This window comes from Phaethon aethereus, assembly GCF_964289735.1.
Source record: "Phaethon aethereus genome assembly, chromosome: 6".
NCBI lineage: Eukaryota > Metazoa > Chordata > Aves > Phaethontiformes > Phaethontidae > Phaethon > Phaethon aethereus.
In genome coordinates, this window is record NC_138580.1 from 6,076,336 (window position 1) to 6,098,083 (window position 21,748).

General features: G+C 35.1%; 1 protein-coding gene across 1 annotated transcript in view; it reads left to right on the top strand.

Annotated features, from left to right (window-relative positions):
* Positions 1 to 21,748, top strand: part of LRP1B (LDL receptor related protein 1B) — a gene marked incomplete at its 3' end in the record, with an annotated part of 741,532 nt that overhangs the window by 451,758 nt on the left and 268,026 nt on the right. Inside the window, exons 13-18 of the mRNA XM_082001234.1 lie at positions 2,117 to 2,336; positions 4,858 to 5,047; positions 11,176 to 11,298; positions 12,867 to 13,007; positions 17,296 to 17,421; positions 19,311 to 19,427. Coding sequence (XP_081857360.1) covers positions 2,117 to 2,336; positions 4,858 to 5,047; positions 11,176 to 11,298; positions 12,867 to 13,007; positions 17,296 to 17,421; positions 19,311 to 19,427 — 917 coding nt within the window. The remainder of the gene's footprint in view (positions 1 to 2,116; positions 2,337 to 4,857; positions 5,048 to 11,175; positions 11,299 to 12,866; positions 13,008 to 17,295; positions 17,422 to 19,310; positions 19,428 to 21,748) is intronic.

Genomic DNA, 21,748 nt, shown 5'->3' on the forward strand with positions numbered 1-21,748 from the left:
GTGTATGAAGATGTATTGTCTGAAAAGGGCTATTATATAAAACACTATTCTAGTAAAATAGCATGCCCTTCATGATTATACTTCTCATGGAAGCTTTTCCTGAGGGATAGCGTTTATTATGGCATTTAATTACGTTTAGAAAATATTAGTCTTGATTTAACCAATGTAGAAGCATTAACTGCATTGTGAGATAGGATTAAAGCACATTAATGTACACGTCTGTTACTGTAAGCATGTTTTTGCTTATGACATAACTAGAATAAGTACAGACAAAAAGTTAATGGAGAAAAGCTCAGTAATTGCTGTTAAGCAGTCATGTAAATATTTGTAAAACAAATTTTGTCTTCCAATAAAATAAATACCATACTGACCTGCATGTCTGCCTGAGCTTTAGCGCGTACGCAGGTTTTATAATTCTGTGATTAAACCTAGTGCTGTTTTGAGTCAAATGTGCATTGGAGTTTACAAGCCTTATGGATCAAAAATTGTTTGATGTTCTTAGCATATATTTACAAAAATATTAAAGGAACCCAAAACAGCCTTCTGGTGGGTGACTTGGAAGAGACAGAAAAGAAACAAATAAGGTACATTTATGTATCTGTAAACACGTGTCCTGATGGTGCAGTGTTTTCTTTATCTTTTATAATTTCTTATATAAAAATCAAATTGACCAAATTATGCTTATACGTAAAAGAGTATTTAAATACAATTTTTTACCAGTAGTTTTGGCATCATTTACACCGATTTGGTAACAAAACTGTGTTTCACTTCAATGTTTCATTCCTTTGTAAATTCAGAATTTAAATTTCAGGACTTTATTCTTCGAAGTACAGACAGGTTAAGTGAGTGAGGATCACACAAGTTATTTCAGAGTCATAAATCTGGTGAAATCAAAGGTGAGGCGCATAAATACCAATTAAATCATGACAACTTTAACAAGTAGGATCCATTTAAGGTCCATGTTTTTCTTCTATTTAATGCTTAATAATTTAAATCCAAGATTTGACTTTAAAAGGAAATGCTTACTATTTGATAAATGTTTTCAGCATATTAATGTTACTGTGCGTCATATAATCTGAAATGCTGTTTAGAAACTTCATAGATTACATACAGGCTTCTATGTGTTTCTTCCCATGAACCTGTTTTTCCTTGGCAGCCGGGGGAGGATGCTAGTAAGAAAAAGAGGAATGTGTTGTTTCTTAGCATATTTGCTGTCCTCTGCTTTTGTGTAAATTCAGCTTGTGTATTTTAAATTGTTGAAATCAGAATTGACACCAGAAAAATCTGTAATAAAATATAATAATCAGATTAATTTAATAAGGAAAACAAAGTATGTATGTAGTAGAGAATGCCTCAGAGAACTCATCTGAGCTAATACTTATAGATAACTTATTACAATGCTTGATTAATTTTTCAAAAGTAGCATAAGTACTTATTTTTCAGAGTTGTTTTGCTTATCTACATTGTTGCACTATGAACCATAAAACTAAGCTAAAATTGCCTACCAGCTGTTTTTCAAATGATTTTTATAGCCATCTATCTTTCTAAACATTTTTGTGAGGGACAGAGTGCTCATAATAGGTTTTTTGAGTAATTTAGCTGCTTTCACTTGGGATGTGAAGTTCACAGAATGTCAAGGTTATCCTGTAGCTATTAAACTAGAGTGAAATTAATTGATGTATTGCAGCTTTTTTGATAGTACTAAGCATAATAAAAAGCAGATTTGCATCACAAGGCAAATTAGACTTGAAAAAAAAAACAAAACACTGTAAAAGTTTTAAATTTGTCACAAAGTCAATAAAATTGCTGGTTTAAAAAAATAATAATAATTCTGGTGTCATTATATAAGGTCTTAGTTCTTTCAGTTTTCATGTGAGTTAGTCCATTTGGTATTCATGTAATTCATTACAAAATGAGAAAAACACCATGTCACTTCAGCAGCATGCAGCACACAGGGAAAGTTAATAAAGTTGTGGAAATAGCAGTGGAAAGAAACATGCAAAAGTCACAATCCCTCTGGCTTGTCAATATACTGTTGAGAACTTCTGTTAAAAGTCTACAGTATAATTGAGATTATTAAAGTGATACCTGAATGTTCATTTTTATATTTTCATAGCTGGATGTATTGGACAGACTGGGAAGAAGATGAAATAGATGACAATGTGGGAAGAATTGAGAAGGCATGGATGGATGGCTACAGTCGGCAGATTTTTGTAACTTCAAAGATGCTGTGGCCAAATGGTTTAACTCTGGACTATCATGCCAATGTATTATACTGGTGTGATGCCTATTATGATCACATTGAAAGGATATTTTTGAATGGAACTGACAGAAAGGTAAAAGAAAAATACTGCTGTTTGCCACAGGCGTGCTCTTTTTCTGGATTTTATTGTGTTATGTTAAAAATACTTTTCAAGCTTTTTAAAGTCTGCATAACCCTGTGGCATGTCTAGTGTCATCTATCCTGAAACAAGCAATGTTGCCAGTCTCCTGTACGAGACTACAATACAGCTTGAAATTTTCATCTTTAGAAAGTGACACAAAAGTTGATTCCCCCCCCACACACACACACACAAAGAGCTTTCAAGTAGGAAAAAAAAATTCTTTTGGCTCTGCCAGAGGGAGGCTTTCATTTAACTTCACTCAATAAGCTGCCTTCAGTGAATCTCGGTGCCCCATTTGAGTATTTGTGGTAATATGCAGAGGGGAAACACTCAACAAGTTCAGTCAAAGATGGCGAGAGATCATTTCAGTTGTTACTAATGGCTATACTAGCTGGATACAAGTCTGTGTAGAAGTTCTGTGTTGTTTTGTAGAAGCAACAAGCACAGAACAGACATCTGGAAAATGGTTAAAACTTAGACTGCAGTCTGGTAATTTGGGGAAGGTTTAGCATCTGCTTCATAAAATTAGTACCCTGACAACTGAAACTTCATCATTAGTTGAGAGTGGCAGGCATTAAGTCCTGTGTGAGGATTTTGTCACAAAATGTACATGTCTTATGACTTCTCATTTATCCTTCACTTATGATTCCCTCTGTATGATGGCCTTGATGGGACCAATACGCAGATCTCTAGTACTGAAACTAGTAACTGTAGGCATAGTCCTTCCTGGAACTCATCCCTGTACATGCTCATACTGCTTTAATATTGCTTTTAAAATCTCTTATATAAAGTCATCTGTTGTTAAGCCTGTACTAGTGTTGCAGTGTTGCAGTTTGTCATAATGGCTGGGTTGGGATTTACATTTAGCGCTTCTACTTTTTCTCCAAATCCATTATGGTCCTGTAACAGAGTGGGGAGGCAGGTAAGCATATTGGCAGAAAGATATTGTCTAATTAGAGATCCTTGTCTACTAGTGATGCTAGACTACCTGGAAAGTTTCTGGACAGAACAAGTCTAGGAAGGTTAAATGCAGCTGTAATCCATGGATTACACATGGATTGCTAGTGAGAACTGCTGGTTTTGCTGGGTTTGCCTCCCACCAGAACTGGTGACTAAGGAGAAGCACCTGTCTTTACAGGTTTTATTTTGAAATGTGACACAGAATGGTTCTGGATTTTTAAAAAGTGTTTTTCTGTAATCCTGTGATTTAAAGAAACTGCATAGCCTTTTGAACGAAAAATTGTAGCCAAAAATAACTAGAAGGTACTTGTCTTTCCTGACTCATTTGTTCTTTATTATAGGATATTTTGACCAAAGTGTAACTGGGTCAATAGCATCTTTAATTGTGTGTCAGTATAGTGAAGAGTTTGTGGGGAGGGGAATTTCTAAAAAAATTCCACCAGTAGGTTGTGGATGATTGACCAACATTAATTTAGATCAAAAGCAGTTATCTGAGATGAGGAGTTTTGACCAAAAGAATTCCAAGCCCAGAGAGAAAATTTGAAGGGCAAAAGGGGATAATGTTTGTCACCTCAAAGGAGTTGTAATTTAGTGGGCTTTATCTCCTCGTTCCCTTGGGTTTGTGCCTCTAGAGACAAGGTAGGGCATGTGATGAGCTGCTTCCTTCTGTTGAGGCAAGGTAGAAATACAGTGTTGGGAGTTAGTTCAAGCAAGGATCTCAGCCAGCAGAAGACGCCTGGAATTTAGTCATTCCAAACTGCAGCTGCTATGATGAAGTATAAAGGCAGGGCTCCCAAAAGTAGATGATTTAGAGTTCTGCGGTTTTCTATGTCTTTTTAAAGTAAATAGTTCTAATTGTTGTAAATTAATTTAAAAAGTTTAGATTATTCTTAAAGTTTTGGGTTCATTCTATAGGGAATGAAATTTTTTTTTAACTGTTCCTCTTTACCAGACAGCTTTTTTGTAGTGGTTGTTGCAATTCTTCTGAAGGAGTCCTGAAACTGGACCTATAGCAAATAACACAGTTTTAGAACATTTCTGCAGCCAATAAAATAAAGACAAGATTTGGGGTGTAATTTGTAGGTTTGAGTTACTAAACCAGAAGTAGAAGGTGCAGGGAAGAAAGTTTGTCTTATTTCGGGAACAAACTTGTGGCATGTTTTCTTGGGGGTTTTTTTGTGGTTTATAACAGATACTCAGTTATATGAAGAACCATGTGTCCTTGCTAGGGAAGAAGATAGATATTTAATGAACGTAATAGTTGCATGGTTACATTCCTCTGCATTATCTGACAGGGGACACTTAAAATGCATTTATATGAAGTTTTGAAGTTAGATATTGATGCTGGTCCATAGAACAGCTTTACAGTCTTTATTTGATTTTATTGCTTTACGTTTGGGCACAGTATCTCAGTTTTCCTATTTCCCATTTTATGTTCTCTGCAGCGTATGCTAAGAAAAATTAATAATTATTTTAACCCTGGTAATGCTCACCTACCACTAATTAATTGCAGGTAGTCTACAATGGAAAAGATCTGAATCATCCTTTTGGACTATCACATCATGGAAATAATATTTACTGGACAGATTATATGAATGGGTCAATTTTCCAGTTGGATCTGGTTACAAGGAATGTGACACTGTTAAGAAGTGAGAGACCACCTTTGTTTGGGCTCCAGATTTATGATCCACGTAAACAGCAAGGTATTTATAACATACAATTTTTCCAAAGGTCTGTTATAAAAGGATATTTTCTCTTACAGTCTCCTAGTATTTTGAAGTGACTAGATGAACAACAATAGAAAAAAGACTTACGGCATGAGAAAGATACTTTCCAATGTTTCAGTCCATTGATGTTGGAATTAATCATCTCATACTTACTAAAAAGTGAATCATAGTATTATACCTGTCTCAATTTCTTCTGTGTATTTACACTGCCTTTATTGCTATTTTTCTTGTGTGTCAAAGACATACTGTGAACATATAAAATAGAATAGATAACGTATAGACATTGGGTCATAGACATAAAATATATTATTGCATTTACCTTTTCTTAAATAAGAACATAGATCCTGTCTGTCTTTTCCTTTTTGTAATTTTATCCCCCATTGTGGTCTACATCAGCAGCGTGTGACTTAATCTCCTGAAAGTACGTGGTGCTGTTACACAGAATTGGAGTCAGTGGCCTTTGAAAGTAGTGGAAAAAGACATGGGTGTTGCTACTTAGATCAGTAGAGAAATGAGATAAAGGCCATTGGTTTGCATGGATGGAGTTTAGAAAATGCAATTGCCACTATACAAGTAAACTTACAAATGTGTTTTATTGAAGAAAACTTTGGAATCCCTTTACGGCATACAGCGTTGTTGAGTATTTGCTCCTTTGATGAAAACATAGTTTTGGTTAATATGTGGTTACAGTGTGCTGTAAAACTGAACATCAGGGATTTGTATAAATAAAATGCTGTTTCAAAGATTACTATATTAAATATTAGTGTGTATCAATCTCATTAATCTCTATAGATCATAATTTTTGACTTGTAGAACATTTCCAGTTCAACAGTTCCCATGGAAAATCAGAGACACTAAGGTGGTGTCAGTCCTGCCACATTTGACCCTGTAGATGAACAAAAAAAGTAATAAAATGTAAATTTCACCATTTATCTGAATGCTACTTAGTACAAATGCAATGTTAAAATGTGCTTGTTAAAACAGTGATTTTTTTTTTTTCCCTTAAGTTTATAGGACCTATTACAAGTACTTTGTCCCTGTCCAAAAAGACCAATTTTATGTTCTCTGTATTACCAGCTTCAGCTGTGGATGTGTGTACTGTGTCTTGTTCATATCTATTCTTAATGCTTGGAAGATTTGACCGTGTCTCTGTCATTTGTACTCAATGAATGGCTTAGAGAGCAACTGATATAACTAGTACAGAGTGGACAGAATCAAAACACTAGAAAAAATATGTAGCACTCATAGATACAGAGAAAATATTTAGCCTTCGTATTGTTATAGGCATATATCTACATGCCAAGTGTGTGTATATATACACACATTTCTCTGTATACAAAATTAATACATGTATATATGAAAATAAAGTATAGTGAATATTTTTCCCTATGTATATTAGCTAAATACTTTGCATAGGTTTATTTCGGAGGTTTTATGTACTATACAGGAGAATTTTTTTTTATTGTTTTTCCTCTGTCTCATCTTAACTTTTTTTTTTGTCTGGAAAAAAAAACCACAACAGCTGGTGATTTACAAAGGGAAGAAAAGTTTAGTTTTCAAAATGCTGCTAAAGTGTAAAATGGGAAGTGCATCTGTGTATAGGCAGAATACTTGGCATGCAATTTCTGCATGTATAGGGTGGTTTAATACTAAGTTTCATTGTAAAATTTACTATAATTGAAGAGTTAGATATGTAGTTAATATTCTTTGGAGAAGACAAAGACTTCTCTATCTAAAAGTATATCTTCCAGTTTGTTTTTCCTTGGGAAAACCACTTTTTACAATGTCTCACTTAACCGTCTGAGGCCCTACATAAAAGTTTAGTGATTTTCATTACAACAGGTTAATATGAAGTCTTCCGTGCCCTGCTGAATAATATTTTTACCTGTCCAGCTCTGCTTTCATAGGGAAAGGTATTGATATTAATACTTGATTATGCAGGGCTGAGGTCCAGACACCCAACTTGTTTTATGAGTATGAAGACAATGCTGAAAGTTTCTCCTTTCTGATATTTGTAACATCTAAATTTTCAATACCTAAACCAACCTGTAATATGTCAAGGTCATTGTAACAGCGCACGTCCTATCACAGATGTTCTTCAGGTACTCTCACTTCCAAATTCATGTAAAAACATAGTGTGTTTGGGGTTTTTTGTTGGGTTTAGGGGTGCTTTTTTAAGGCAAAGTCTGACCCCAAACCTCCCCTCAAGGTTGCCAAATTTCAGAATAATTTGAACCGGGTCTGTTAAGAGAGGATGTGGTGATTGCTTTAGTACTTCTAGTACTTCTAGTACTCCTAGGACTTCTGCTACTTTATTCGGTACTCAAAGTTCCTTTAGTTTTAGAAAAAAGGGAAATTTAAAAATGAATGCAATTGCTATTAGCTTCCAAATAAGTTAACACCAGAGGTAGAAGACTAAAATATTACCTCTTAGACATTTATAGCGGAATGACCTTAAATCTTGAGAAAGAGAATTTGGCTCATGAATGCATTCTTTGTTTGAAATTGCAGTTGGTGTTTTGTAAGCTAGCTGCAGGCTTTAGGATCTTCCCTTTTGTCTTGCTCAGCGAGGTAGATCTTGCATTGTTCCCAAAGGAGCATAATTAGCTTCACTTTCTTCATAATAAATGCTTTTTTTTTGGTGTGTTATTTCTGAAAGAGCAAGATCAAGGCTGAATCGTGGTACAGAGAAAACCATAGTAGTTCATTTTATGGTATGAGTTATATTTTATAGCTTATGCACATGTACCTTAGAAAAATTTGGCTCATATTTTGAGGTTACTGTTTTGACGCTGGTGTTACTGTCACTGTCTACACAAGCAGAAACCATGTCAATTCATATTGGTATAGTTGAATTGAGACTGGCATTTTTATTAGGAGGTCTTTTACAGGATACTTGACTGTGCCAATCCTACTTTGCTTAGTACTATGGGTAGCAACATTAAGCTTCATTTGGTATCTCCTTAAGAGGTGTTTTTCACTGTCTTTGTATCTCACAAAGCATGATCCTCTTGAAGAAGAACATAGTGGGTTTTTTTTGCTTTCAGAGATTAGAATTCATCTTACTTTCTTCAGCATAGTCTTTGAGTCTATATGCATTAGGAATACCTTAAAAAATGGGGAGGTGACAGGAAGCATAGTAATCATAGGAGTTGGATTTACAGTCAGCATATGAAACTGCCAAGGCCTGTGGGTATTTCCACTGCTATGAAATGGGAGATTGCTATTCACATGTAAGTAATTCTTGTGTAAGTCCATTTACAGCAGTTAAAATAGCCTCTTTTGAAATCGGTTGATATTTTAACTCCCCCAATTGCAAAGAAGAGCTGCTTGAGCCCCAGGCTGCTGCTTTTCAAATGTGTAGTATGATCCTAAAAGTAGGTTTACACAACGTTAGCAGCGCTTGAGGTTAGGTTTATGCGAAGGTACAAACTTAAATGAATACTCATGAAAACACAGAAGTAAAATAATTTGTAAGCGGCGATAAATACTTCACAGTATCTTTTAAATGAGACAATGAAACAAATGCATATGTTTCTATATCTTTTTTTCCCTGAGAATGATGACTGAGATGCAAGTACCTTGTTGTTTTAGCTCTGGCTTAATTTTTAGCAAATTACAATGGAATCAGCCTGGTTTAATCATATGCAAGTGGCAGGGCAGCAGCTGTTTTAAAAACTTGCAAAAATATGAAAATATGATAACAGCTTTAGAAGTAGTTTTAAAATTTGGGGAATATTTTAAGAACACCCACATAAAATAGCTGTTATGTAGAGCAATGGAGGAAACAATTTCATAAATACTTGGTAGCTAAATGAGTTCCACAGCTTAACTGGAGACTTAAAGAGAAAAAGATACTTAACCTTTTTGTTGTACTGAATTTCAGTAGACATTTTAGCCTAGGAGTCTTTTCAGCAAGACTGGCAGGACTGAAGGTCTCTTTGCACCTTCAGGTTCAACACTTCCTTTAAAGCTCACTTTATAAACCTATTTGTCTAGGATCTTGTTGCTTTAACTCTTGGTACTTGGTATTTTCCTTGTTTTTGCTCTCTTTTATCACTTAGCAAGTAACCTAATGTAGTCTGTCATCCCAATTATGAGATGAAGTAGGAACCTTTCATCTTCAGGATGGACCTATTGACATTGATCTAATACTTTAATTTTTATTTTATTTAGGCTTGCATTAGGCTTCAGAATCATCATAGGTTTTCAAAGTCTCTTCTATATTGGTCTTAAATAATCTTTTAATCTATAGCCATATCCTTTTTTAGTGATCTGACAAACTCTTTAATTAAATAATTGCAAGTCTCCTTGACTTGTGCTCTATAATTTTGGATTCACTTTTGAAAATGGTATTGTTTTGAAAATGATTTGTTTGTTCTGGCAGCTTCTGATATCTTCTCAAATCTTTGCGTTACTGACATCTGTTGATTTGAATAATGGATGGCCCTGTAAGGGTGTAGAGAGTTCCAAGGCTACTTTTTCCTGAGGTGATGATGTATTTGCATCTAAATCTTGGAAAACATCAGATACATCTCTTACTCTTTTGATGTTTTGTTCATATTATTTGGATTTTGGTGAGCATAGACATAATAAAGGAGTTGATTTTTTTTTTTTTACAGTGTTTTAGGTCATAGTCTAAAACATGAAGTCAACTGCTGTATCTAAAATCGTGATCCAGCCCTCACACTTTATAGAAACTTCCAGTTTTCCCTGTTTATACAGCTATGTTCTTGCCACCTCCCTCCCTTCTTGCCCAGTGAAGGTACAAGTACCACAGCGACTTCCCACAGTATTCTGTATTAATTATTTCACACAATTTGAAAGTTCAGTGGGATTTTAATGGACTGTAGACACATTTGCTTCTAAGGAGTGGTATATGGTGGGAATAGATTATTATGAAATGCTTAAGGACTGTGTTGTAAGATGTATTGAGGTGCATCTTAAAACTTCAAAACTTTCAGAATCTTAAACTCTTTGCTGGTTAGCTGATGTTCATTTCATGATTTGAAAATGTTTCCCTGCACATGTAGGTATGGCTCTGACAGGACAGTTTAATATGCGTGTCCATAGCTACCTCTATGAGAATTTTAGTATCTTCTATGAAAAGAGAAGTGGTGGTGGTTTGAGGAGAGGAGATTGTGTGGAGTCTGTTTTAACCCAGGAAGTTGATGAATGTTTTGTAGGCCAGAAAAGGAGGTGCAGAGGAAGGAACACCTACTTAATACTAGGACAGGAAGATGAAAAAAAAAGTAGTTTTAATGCAAAGTTTCAGCAGACATAAAGTTTTATAGCTTGCCTGATCATAGGCAGTTATCACCAACACTTGAAATTAAGAGCTTTGATCATGAGAAGCTGAATGTCCTCAGCAGTGCATACCTAAGCAATTAGGCTGTGACCAAAGTGATGCAAACAGAAATCGTAACATTTCCTTCAGTGAGCTTTGGTTTTAAGTCTGCTTGCCTAATAAATGAGGTAGTGAGGCTGCAGCAGTCCTTGGTAGATGGTTAAAACATCTGACAGCTGTCGGTACCTTCATGTGAACAGCGTCCAGCTTTTGGGAAGAAACAGTAACACAGAAGAAGAAGGCAGAGAAATAGCAGATGTGTTCAGAAAAGGGTAGTGGAATATCTGCCTTGTATTCTGTCTGCCGTGGATCTCATTATACTTTTAATTTCCGTTTTCTTTCTCTTTTTTCTTAGCCTGCATTTGTAGTCACATTGTTTTAACGTGTGCAGATGCCAATATACTTCAGAACTTTCCTTTATATACTGCTATAATTTCTTAGAACTGGTATGTGCGTATAGCCGCATCATATTAAATATTTTATAATATTTTTTCACCTCATAAAAAAGGGAGACAGAATGTTGTGAGCTGATGATGTAGTGTTTATTTATTCTTACAAGTTATTGCAACCTGTAACTAAAATTGTTTAAATATTATAACCTGTACTAACCAAACTATGATAATAATGTAACCCTAAAATGAGGGGAAAATAATTGTAAAAAATTCTTCACATTCTAAAAAAAAAAATTTAAAAAAAAATCTTCTTGTTCTAGCATGACTCTTAATTTTAAAGTTTGGGGTTTTTTTTATTTTCACAGGTGATAATGCATGTCGTGTTAATAATGGAGGCTGCAGCACTCTTTGTTTAGCCATTCCTGGAGGCAGAGTTTGTGCCTGTGCTGATAATCAGCTTTTGGAGGAAAACAGTACAACCTGCATGAGTAAGATTTTTAAAGAATATCTGAGTTGATACTACTGTTAAGGAATCAAGTCAAATCTGGGAATAAAACAAAGTGCAGTCTCCTAGAGGCTTTGTACAGCTCTATAAGACAAAGAAGTATTCTTTGCGTAAAGATTCTAAGTAGCGACTCTTTAATAAAGTTTTTTCAAAAAAGACAAAATAGTAAGTACACAATATCTGAGGATAAGATACACTGGAAAATATTTCAGAATGTCTGATGTGATAAAGCACTTAAATATTTCACTGACCTTTTTTAAAGAATATCAAAAATACCAAAAAATGTGATCAAGTCTATATAAACTGGTTTCAGATTATTATATGTACTAAGTATCTTAAATTGAACTCTGGCATAGAAAATGTTCATTTTCTGAAACTGTTCATAAAAACACGTCAAGCAAATATATTTGTATACAATACGTCCTGACAGAGACTATGCAAATTTTGCTGTCTGTTTTCTTGCATTTCTTCCTTGGATATTTTCATTGAAATGCCAATTAAAAAAAAAAATGTTAGTAATAAAATGTAGGATTTTCAATTTTTTAAAATGCTAGGTATTTTTTTAAAATGTATTTGTATTTTCCTTAATTTTTTTACTTTTCAGTCTCATTGGCCTATTTCTTGAAGTGTAGTGTGTAAAACTTGACATACGTCTCCAGCAATAAGCCTAGTAGAGATGATTAAAGCATAAGGATTATTTCATAGCATGATGAACATAACTGAGCTTGCAATTACCTTGAATTTGACCCAAATGCATGGCTGGCAGAGCCATCACTGTTGCTAAAGAAAACTATTTTTCTTTTTAGCAGAAAATACTGGAAGGTGGACTTCTCACTGGTAAGATGGAATGTAAGCATTAGGAAGAGAGGTCAGACACTCTCAGGTCTGAATGAAGCAGGTTTCCTGCTTTTTCTGCAACACACTTCATTGCCCGGCTCTTTCCAAGGACTTTGGTGTTCCTCATAGGGTCATAGTGATGTGTGGTATTTACACATTAAGCATTCTGAACCTTATGTTGAGAAATGTGTCTGTCTGGATTTATCAATAAGGTTTTAGCTTGCTACTTAATTCTACCTCAGTAGAATTTTATCCTTTCTTCTTTGCCAAGTCTGTACCAGTGCATAATGCAGGTGTTTGAGTTGTTGCTTGGATACAAGAATCAGCATTTCAGTACTCATTTCCTAGCCCTTTAACGGGCACCAGAATTTGGTCTGTGTCTGTAAGAATATTTTCTTTTCACTGTTGATGAGGCATTGCAATATTTTAAACTGATATTTTTACTCTATCATCTAAGCACCAATTTAAGAAACAGTTTGAGTGTCATTTCGTTCTGAGTTCTTCCATTTATTAAAAATATATTACCTCAACCGTACACTCAGATATGCATGCTGCTACAGACTTCAGGTGGAATTACCTCAAATATGCAAAGTTTACTAAATAATGTTCTGAAGAATGATATCAAGAATTTGTATCTATTTATGTAGAGGTACTATTACATTCTGTATGTATCAAGCTGATAAAATAGATGTGCTTCTTGGCTATTTTTCCTAGTTAAACGTGGAGAGGTGCTACCACAGTTGTGCAAAGCTGAACAGTTTCAGTGTAACAATAAGCGCTGTATCCAGGATCGCTGGCGCTGTGATGGGGATGATGACTGTCTGGATGGCAGTGATGAGCATTCTGAAATTTGCTGTATGTATGCTTTTACATTTTAACCCATAATTCATATTTAATTTTTAAAAATGGAAATGAAATAATGAGTCTGAGGGGAGTAAAAAAAAATTATAATCCTCAAGTCATGCAAATTTTTCATTTTCTTCTTTTCCTACATATAAAAAGAGTAGACCTTTCAAATCACACTTGTGTACTTTTCTCATAGCATAGTACAAGAGCCGTCATCTTTTGGTTTTGACATCACCACTTCTCATTCTTTAAATGTTGGTATTTTTTTTCTTTGTTTCCCACTATTACACTTTTTTATGCAGGTCACTTGATAATTCAGGTTGGAGGGGGCCTCAATATCTCTAGTTCAACCTTCACAAAGCAGGGCCAGCCTCACCTCAACCTCTAATAAAGTGATGGAGCAATTAGTCCTGGAAACCATTTCCAAAGACATGAAGGACAAGAAAATGATTGGCAGTAGTCAGCATGGATTTATGAAGGGGAAGTCATGCTTAGTCAACCTCACAGCCTTCTACAATGATGTGACTAGCTTGGTGGATGAGGGAAAAGCAGTGGGTATTGTTCACCTCAACTTTAGTAGGCTTTTGACACTGTCTGCCATAACATCCTCATAAAGAAGCTGACAAAGGATGGTAAGTGGACAGTGAGACGGATTGGAAACTGAATAGCCAGGCCTTGGCGCTTGTGATCAGTGGCACAATGTCCAGCTGGAGCTAAGTCACTAGCAATGTACCCTAAGGGTTAATGCTGGGGCCAGTAACTTCCTCATTGATGACTTGGACAGAGTGCACACTTGGCAAGTTCGCCAAAGATACGAAGCTGGGAAGAGATGATATGAAGCACCAGATGAGTGTGCTGCCATTCAGAGGGACCTTGACAGGCTGGAGAATTGAGCAGAGAGGAATATGGTGAAATTTGGCAAGGAGAAATATGTCTGGGGAGGAGTAGCTCAAGGCACCAGTATATGCTGGGGGCCATCCATCTAGAAAGTAGCTTTGCAGGCAAGGACCTTGGGGTCCTGGTGGGCAACAAGCTGACCATTAGCCAGCAATGCAGCTCATGGTAAAGAAGAGCAGGAGCATCCTGTGCTGCTTTAGGAAGAGCATTTCCAGCAGGTTGAGGAGGTGATCCTTCCACTCTGCTCAGCCCTGATGAGGTCATATCTGGAGGACTGTGTCCAGTTCTGAGTTCCTCAGTGTGAAAAAGACGGGACATGCATGAGCGAGTACAGGAAAGGACCGCTAAGATGGTTAAGTGGCTGGCACATCTGTGCCAGAAGTTGGGAGAGCTGGGATTGCTCAGTCTAAGGGGGAGGGAAGGCTCAGGCGGGGTCTTACCAATGTGTATAAATACCTGATGGAAGAAGATGGAGTGAAGAACAGGGAGCGAGCCTCTTCTTAGTAGTGCCCACTAGCAGGACAAGAGGTAACAGACACAAATTGAAAAGCATGAAATTTTATCTGAACACAAGAAAGCATATTTTTCACTGAGGATAGTCAAACGCTGGAATAGATTGCCCAGAGAGGTGGTGTAGTTTCTGTCTATGAGTATACTGGAAACTTTTATGACATGGTCCTGGGAAACCTGCTCTAGTTAGCCCTGCTTGAGCAGGGGATTAGACTTAGGTGACCTCAACAGGTCCCCTCCAACCTTAAAAATCTCTGTGATTCTGTAATATATTTAAAAAAAAAAAACAAAACCAAAAACAAAAAAAAAACACCCCACACACAAGCACACACACCCCAAAAAGGAAACAAAAAGAAATAAAGAAAAACAAAATCAAACAAAAAAAAAATCCCCAATGTTCACACACCCTTCCAGTTTTAAATTAACTGTACTTTATTAAATCAGATGTCTTTAAAAACACAGTTTTACTAGAGCTGTATTTTTTTTCTGTAGAGGTTTCCTGATGTTGAAATGATAACTAATAGAAAACATACCATTTATGTATCTGTGTCATATCTGGAAGATACTTAAGTAGCCTGCTATAAAAACAGAGTTGCAGTGATTAAAATTCTTTTCCTTACTTGGTTTGTCACAATGCTTCCTATTTCTGTCATTAGATCATTTCTCTAAATTAAATCTCCTTTACTGAAATGAAAATATATTGGGTTTTTTCTATCAGTTGTAGATATGAAGAACTGATACATTCTTCTACTGTGCAGCATTGTTCTATGTGTCTGAAAACTCTTATAGTCTCTCATTCTTAGCTCTTTGAGACAAAACAGCTCTAATCTGGTTGATTTGGGGTTTCCCCCCCCCCCAGTAGATTATGAGGGTTTTTAGACTTCATTGCTCTTTTCTGAACTTGGCCAAATGATCTTTGGGGCTGGATGTTCAAAACTGGATGTATGCACTTCTGCTGAGGCCTTTGTGAAGCTGGTTAGGCTGAGAGAATGTGTTTGTGAGGGCTGATAGTCTTGTTTGTACCTCCTTGGTCAAATCTTCACGTGCTGGAAATCTGCTTCACATTGGCCTGATGTTGCTGATACAGACTGAGATTGTAATTCTCTGTAATGCCTAGGTCTTTTTCTGTATGGTTGTTAGATAGTTTTTCTTTTTTTTCCTGCTTTTATGGATTTTGATAGCTCCATGTAGTAGTCATTACAGCTTTCAGTCCTAATTCTTTTCAAAATATTTGTTTAGTTCTGAATTCTAGTGCTTACTAACATTTTATTTTAATACCAGGGTTTCTTACACTTAAAAAAGGAGCTCAGCTAATAAAGACAGTGAGAAAGAAAATATTTTGGCAGATTTTACTTGATTCTCATTTAAATTGGTGTAATTTAGACCAATTCATTGATCAAAGCTTGTAATTATCAAAGGATTTATACAGATACAAATGAAATCATAATCTGGTCCCAAATCTGTATGTGATTTAAATGGCCAGTATGATAACAGTAATCTCTTTTCAGCAGTTGCTATAGTAACTTCAGTAGTTCTTTTTTAGTTAGTCTGAAATATTTTCAATTATGAATAGAATACACAACATGTTAGTAAATATATATGAGCAAAAACTTAACTACCATTTAAAACAGTATGTCTCGTATTGAAGTCAGATTTTAAAAAAAGTGTCTTCAATTTTTAATTTTAGTGCATGGATGATAACAGTTTTGTTCTCCAGTCACATTGCAGACTAGGTTGCTTCATAAGTATTATGAGACTTTGGAATGCCTTTCTGCTCAGATTATTAATTAATCTTTACTTACAGTGTTCTTGCACCCTCCACACAAAACTCTCACGAAGGGTTCATGTGTTATTGATACCACACTCACTCCGTGTTGTTTTCAATAGGAAGAATAGGTAGAAAGGTCAAAGATAAAAGCTACTGAAATGTCAAGGATAAGCCTGCAAGACGTCCTTTCATTTTAAATACCGTTTCCAGATATATGTTAAACTTTAAAAAAGAGACTGGGGATGGCTGAGTAGGTGGAAAATAGCTTAAGATTATTTTTAACCCAGCATTTGAAACTGTGTATGGTAGATGATGTGTATAGTAGCTCTTGAGTAGATGAAGATTAGAAAGATTGGCTAATAGTAGATCTTGTTATTAGCATAAAAGTAGCAGAACATATATACTTACTAGAGCTGCAACAGCAAGCCAATAGTATTTACATAATTTCTGTGCTTTCAGTCTTCATCTTTCCCATGGTATTTGGTAGCTAGCAAAAACATGTTTGTGGGATACCTTGTTCATTCCTTAATACCAGATTTTTTTTTTGTCAGTTTTACACTGTGTTGCATATTTCATTTTTTGACACCTACAATTTCATGATAAGTAAACAGCAGATCTATATGTGGCCATTGACAGTAATGTGCATTAGAAGCATTTTATAACCTGCCCAAATCCCTGCTCACTGTGGTATAATATTTTGGGTATGCACTTAGCAATTCGCATCTGTTCCCTTTGCTGTTTTCTTTTGTTTATATGCACTTCAGTTTGCAAACCTCATCACATTGATGAAATGTGATGGAGGATGTTTTTTCTTTAAGCAAATAGCAACATTGTAAAATACTGCTACCTTTTATCACCTAGTAGTTAATAGAACAAGATCTCCATGTTGACACAAGTATGATAGGAGAATCTTTACTATATATTGTTTAATTTAGGATTGAAGTACTGCAATATTTTTAATTGACTGGTTTGCTGAACAATTTTTATATCATGGTGATTCTATGGACAGGATAACCATACCAACTGAATCACCAGGGAATATGTTTTAATGTATTTTTTTCAGCAGTTTTTCTCTGATTATTTTCTTAGGAAAAAAACTCTCTTTTTTTCATTTCTCCCCAGTCAATCATAGTTGTCCTGATGATCAGTTTAAGTGCCAAAATAATCGCTGCATTCCCAAGAGGTGGCTTTGTGATGGAGCTAATGATTGTGGTAATAATGAAGATGAATCAAATAAAACCTGTGCAGGTAAGATTTTACTTGGTTGCGCATACAAGTTCTCTAACTCCAGTTCCATAAACAGTTCAAGACTGCCCTGAAGTGAACTGAATCAGTCTGCTACTAGTAATCTGATTATTGCCATTTTAAATTAACTCAGATTTTGATGCCACTAAGGCTGGAATATAAATTATATTTTACTTAATCCTTATGCTTGACTGAGCTTTCCAAAGTAATTCAGCCCTTAATCTATCCATATGGGTTGACTGTCAAAGCACTGCGTAGGTACAAACTTGTCCCTACTAAATCTTTTTTGGCAGTTAGAATTTTGTTTCTTAACGTGCTGTGATGAGTGCCATGTCACTAGTAAATTTTATTTTATGCTGACAAAAGCATAATTAGTTATCCAGTTTCCCCATGGTAGCTTTAAACTGTTTTCATTTGTAAGTTATTAACTACATAGTGGCTTTTTAAGGAAATACCAAGATGAAGATTGTTTACTTATTACACTGCAATAAATCATGGAGTTCCAAATCTGTCCTTTGCTTGTATGAAAGTGATGTTTAGTGCTAGTCTGTAGAGTACCCTAAACAATAATTAAATATCTGATGTACAAAATATCAGGCATCAATAAGCTGATGACTATTTTAAACTGAAATGCAGTGATAGACAGCTTACATTGTATATTAAAATATTCCCTGGACTAATTTTCCAGGATTTAAATTTTCATGTGTATAAGAACCTGTTCTGGCTGTTACTTGTGCGGTTTGGCTAAAAGCAGCCTAGCACAAATGCAGACCTATAGTGTCCATATTGCCTCTACAGTATTATTGCAGATTCTAATGCATCTTGATATCCTTTGATATTCAACTTTTTGCCTGTAGGATAAGAGTCTGATTTGAAGACCATATTTTGCATCCGTCTGTCATTTGGCTGTGGGTTGAATTTTGTATTGGTTTTTGTTCTGTTCCTGCAGTGGCAAACACTATTTATGTTTAAAAAAGTACGACTTTGAAATATTTTAAACTTCTATTCCTCTGTTGTATTTTGGCCTATTTCTGCGAAGAAAAAGGAAAACTGTGTATAGCAAATGAGGAGTTTTTTTTTAAATTATTATTGGCGTTTCTAATGTATCAGTCATTTTTTTAACATGTGGAATCGCCTATAGATGAACTCTAAAAGCCTAAATTTGGAATCAAAATCTGTGTCGCTATCACTGGTATTGTAGTTGTGTTATGTTTTGAATAAACAAAATTGTAAGTAATGTCAGCTTTATATGTTATATTTTTATTGAAGTTTTACTGTTTATCAGCTTTCAAAGTAATTTATGTAGTTACATAGCATGATTTCTTTCAGTGATCTTTATATCTCCAGAAGACAAACATACATCATTTCCTTTAATGGATCATTACAGTTGCGTATTTGTAAAGGCAAAGATTCTAAGAACAGTGAGGCTACGCACATCACACATGCTATATTACCATTTTTCTCTGTAAATAAGAATCTCACTAGATCATTGTTTATGTTATGAAATACAATTTGTTAATATTCTGACTCCATTAGATGTTCTTATGGCCTGATTTTTGTTTATTTCAACTCTAGTAACGATGTTATTTTATCAAACACTAATGCTGTTCTACTACATAGTTTTGCATAATTACATATAAAATTTCATGTTCTCATATGCTGAAGAAATCACTAAGAATTCTACATAACAGAGGTAGAACACAGTCCTGCAGCTGACCTCAATTTTCTCTGAAATCAAAGGAGGTGAATGATGTTTAGTCAGATCAGGTAAAATGTGCAGAAGGCCAGGAGATGCCCTCTCGACCTGCAACTTCTACATACAGACATGAACCAAGACACCTAACAGATTTAGTCCATTTCCCGTGCATTTTTGGAGTGTTTTGTCTTGACAGCAAGAACATGTCAGGTTGACCAATTTTCTTGTGGGAATGGACGCTGTATTCCAACATCATGGCTGTGTGACAGGGAGGATGACTGTGGAGATGAAACCGATGAAATGACATCCTGTGGTAAGTAAATTTTCTTTTGGGGAAAAAAGTAAAAATACTTTATAAAAAGTTAAACATATGAGGGTCTCTTTGCATGTGAACTGACAATAGAAAAAGTATGAGGGGCAGTTCTGTTTCTATATGAGCTGATAATATTTTATCTGAAATGGCAAATATAATTTATTTGATTAATAAACAAACCCAAAGTAAACACTGCATTTTCTATTAATGAGTTTTTAAGTACAATACCAAACATGCAGATCATGTACAATACCAAACATGCAGCAGTTTCTAAATTGCATCCCCTTGTCAAGTGCTGTTACCCTCAAAAATTATTTATTTCAGCCACATGCCTCTTCACATGGGCCCCCTCACCATATTGTAGATGTCAATAAAATCAGACTGTTTCAAGTTGGAACAGAAGGATATTTTGATGTTGTATTTTGCAGAAAAAATTAGTCTTTCTTGGTTGTATCATGAGAGAGTATCAGCAGCTCTGCTGATTACTGCTTTACTGAGATATTGCAAAGAGAGGTGCGCTTTGTCTCATCAGCTGCTTCCAAACAATTAAGGTTTTTACAGCTCAGCATGACTGCCTTCATCTGTTTGGCAGGTCACAGGTAACTGCTGTGATTCTGAGAGCAAAAGGGTCAATCAGCTGTCTGCAAAATATTGTATCAGGTTGTTCTCTGTTTACAAGGTAATATTTGTGATATTATTTGACTTACTAATATGAATTAGTGAGTCAAATACTAATATGAATTAATAAGTGTGTCGCAATGTAATAGGATGTGTTTCTGAAATGACTTCAAGAGTTTTCAGGAAAGAATGCTGCCTGATTATTTAAGTAGCATCAACCATGTAACCATGAAGTGACAGGTTGCACACAAAAAAAATAAAAGCTGAAGTGTACTTGTTAGGATACTTAGTAGGTAGACCTGTATTTTTCTCAGATATAGCTGATACTCTAACTTGATTCACTGTTACAAAAATACATTCTTTCTTCATCAAAATCAAACTATGAAAGCAATGTAGTTGATAAAAACATTACCTTTTCTTTGCTTTTTTGAAACTTCTTACTGCTGTAAACTTTTTCAGTAGAGTTATTGGAGTTCTATTACTGAAAACAGCTTCTGCAAAGATCTCAATCCCTACAAAGCACTTGCAGTGGAGAACGAGAAAAACAGAAAGAAAATGCATAAATGAAAGTCATAGGCTGACACCATGATTCCTTGTGTTACATAAACATACATCTCCAGGACCTCAAGTACTAGAGAATTTTAAAGGCGGCAACCATGTAGGATCCAATCAGTAAATTCTGTTGACCATAATACCTTAAGTTTGTTCAATTTTTAACTATTAATGACTGGCAACCAGCTAATACCCATTAGCTGAGTTTACATTGTTACTTTTTAAGTCCGTGTGTAATTCTGAGCATCTTCTATAACTGCATTCAAGATTTCTGAGGATTTTTACGTGTAGACAGTTGTTATGTTTCCTGGAATATTCACTTGCTTTCTCTTGCTACTTTCTTCCTCTTTCTTTTAATACTGATATAAACCAGAAAAAAGAAAGCTAATGTTATATTGGCAGTAATTGATATCTGATCAGTTACTTGAAAATAGATGATGTTTAATAAAATCTAAATCAAAATAAAGTGAGTGAAAATGAGCATATTAAGGTAGACCTTTTAATTGCCATGTTTCAAATTGGGTAAATTGTTGCATACTGAGGTAGAATAGCTCATCCCAGTGGGCTCACTGTATTTTACAATCTCTGAAATTATAACAGTCTATCTAATGGTACAGTGCGGCACTTTGTACTGTAATAGTTTATCTGACTAGCTGTACCTTGTGTTCTTAGACACTCTATCAATATACAGATACTAATGTCACCTTTTTAATTTCTTCCCATGTGTCTTGTATGGTGTCCTTTCAGTTGATCTGGAATATTTCTTCAGATCATTTAATCGGCATTTATTTCACCTGCTGTTTTTCAGTTTGGCCAAACTTCACACAGGTTTCATGTTTTAGAATCTTGTTTATCCTTGAGCACTGTGTGTGTGCAAATATGTAAATTTTTCATTTTTTCATTCTGCTTTATAATTTGACAGCTAATAAGCACTTTAATGGCATTTATTTAGCTGTTCTATTTATTGTTACATATTTTCTTCTATAAAGCAGTCTAAAATTCTTCCTGTATTCACAAGTTTTTGTATTGAAAGCAAAATCATGGCATGCTTTTTGTTACCATTGCAAATCATTGATTTTTTTAACTGCATCAGTCTTCGGCTATGAATAACTTTTGGCTCCTGTTGATTCAAAACCTTAAGCATACTTACA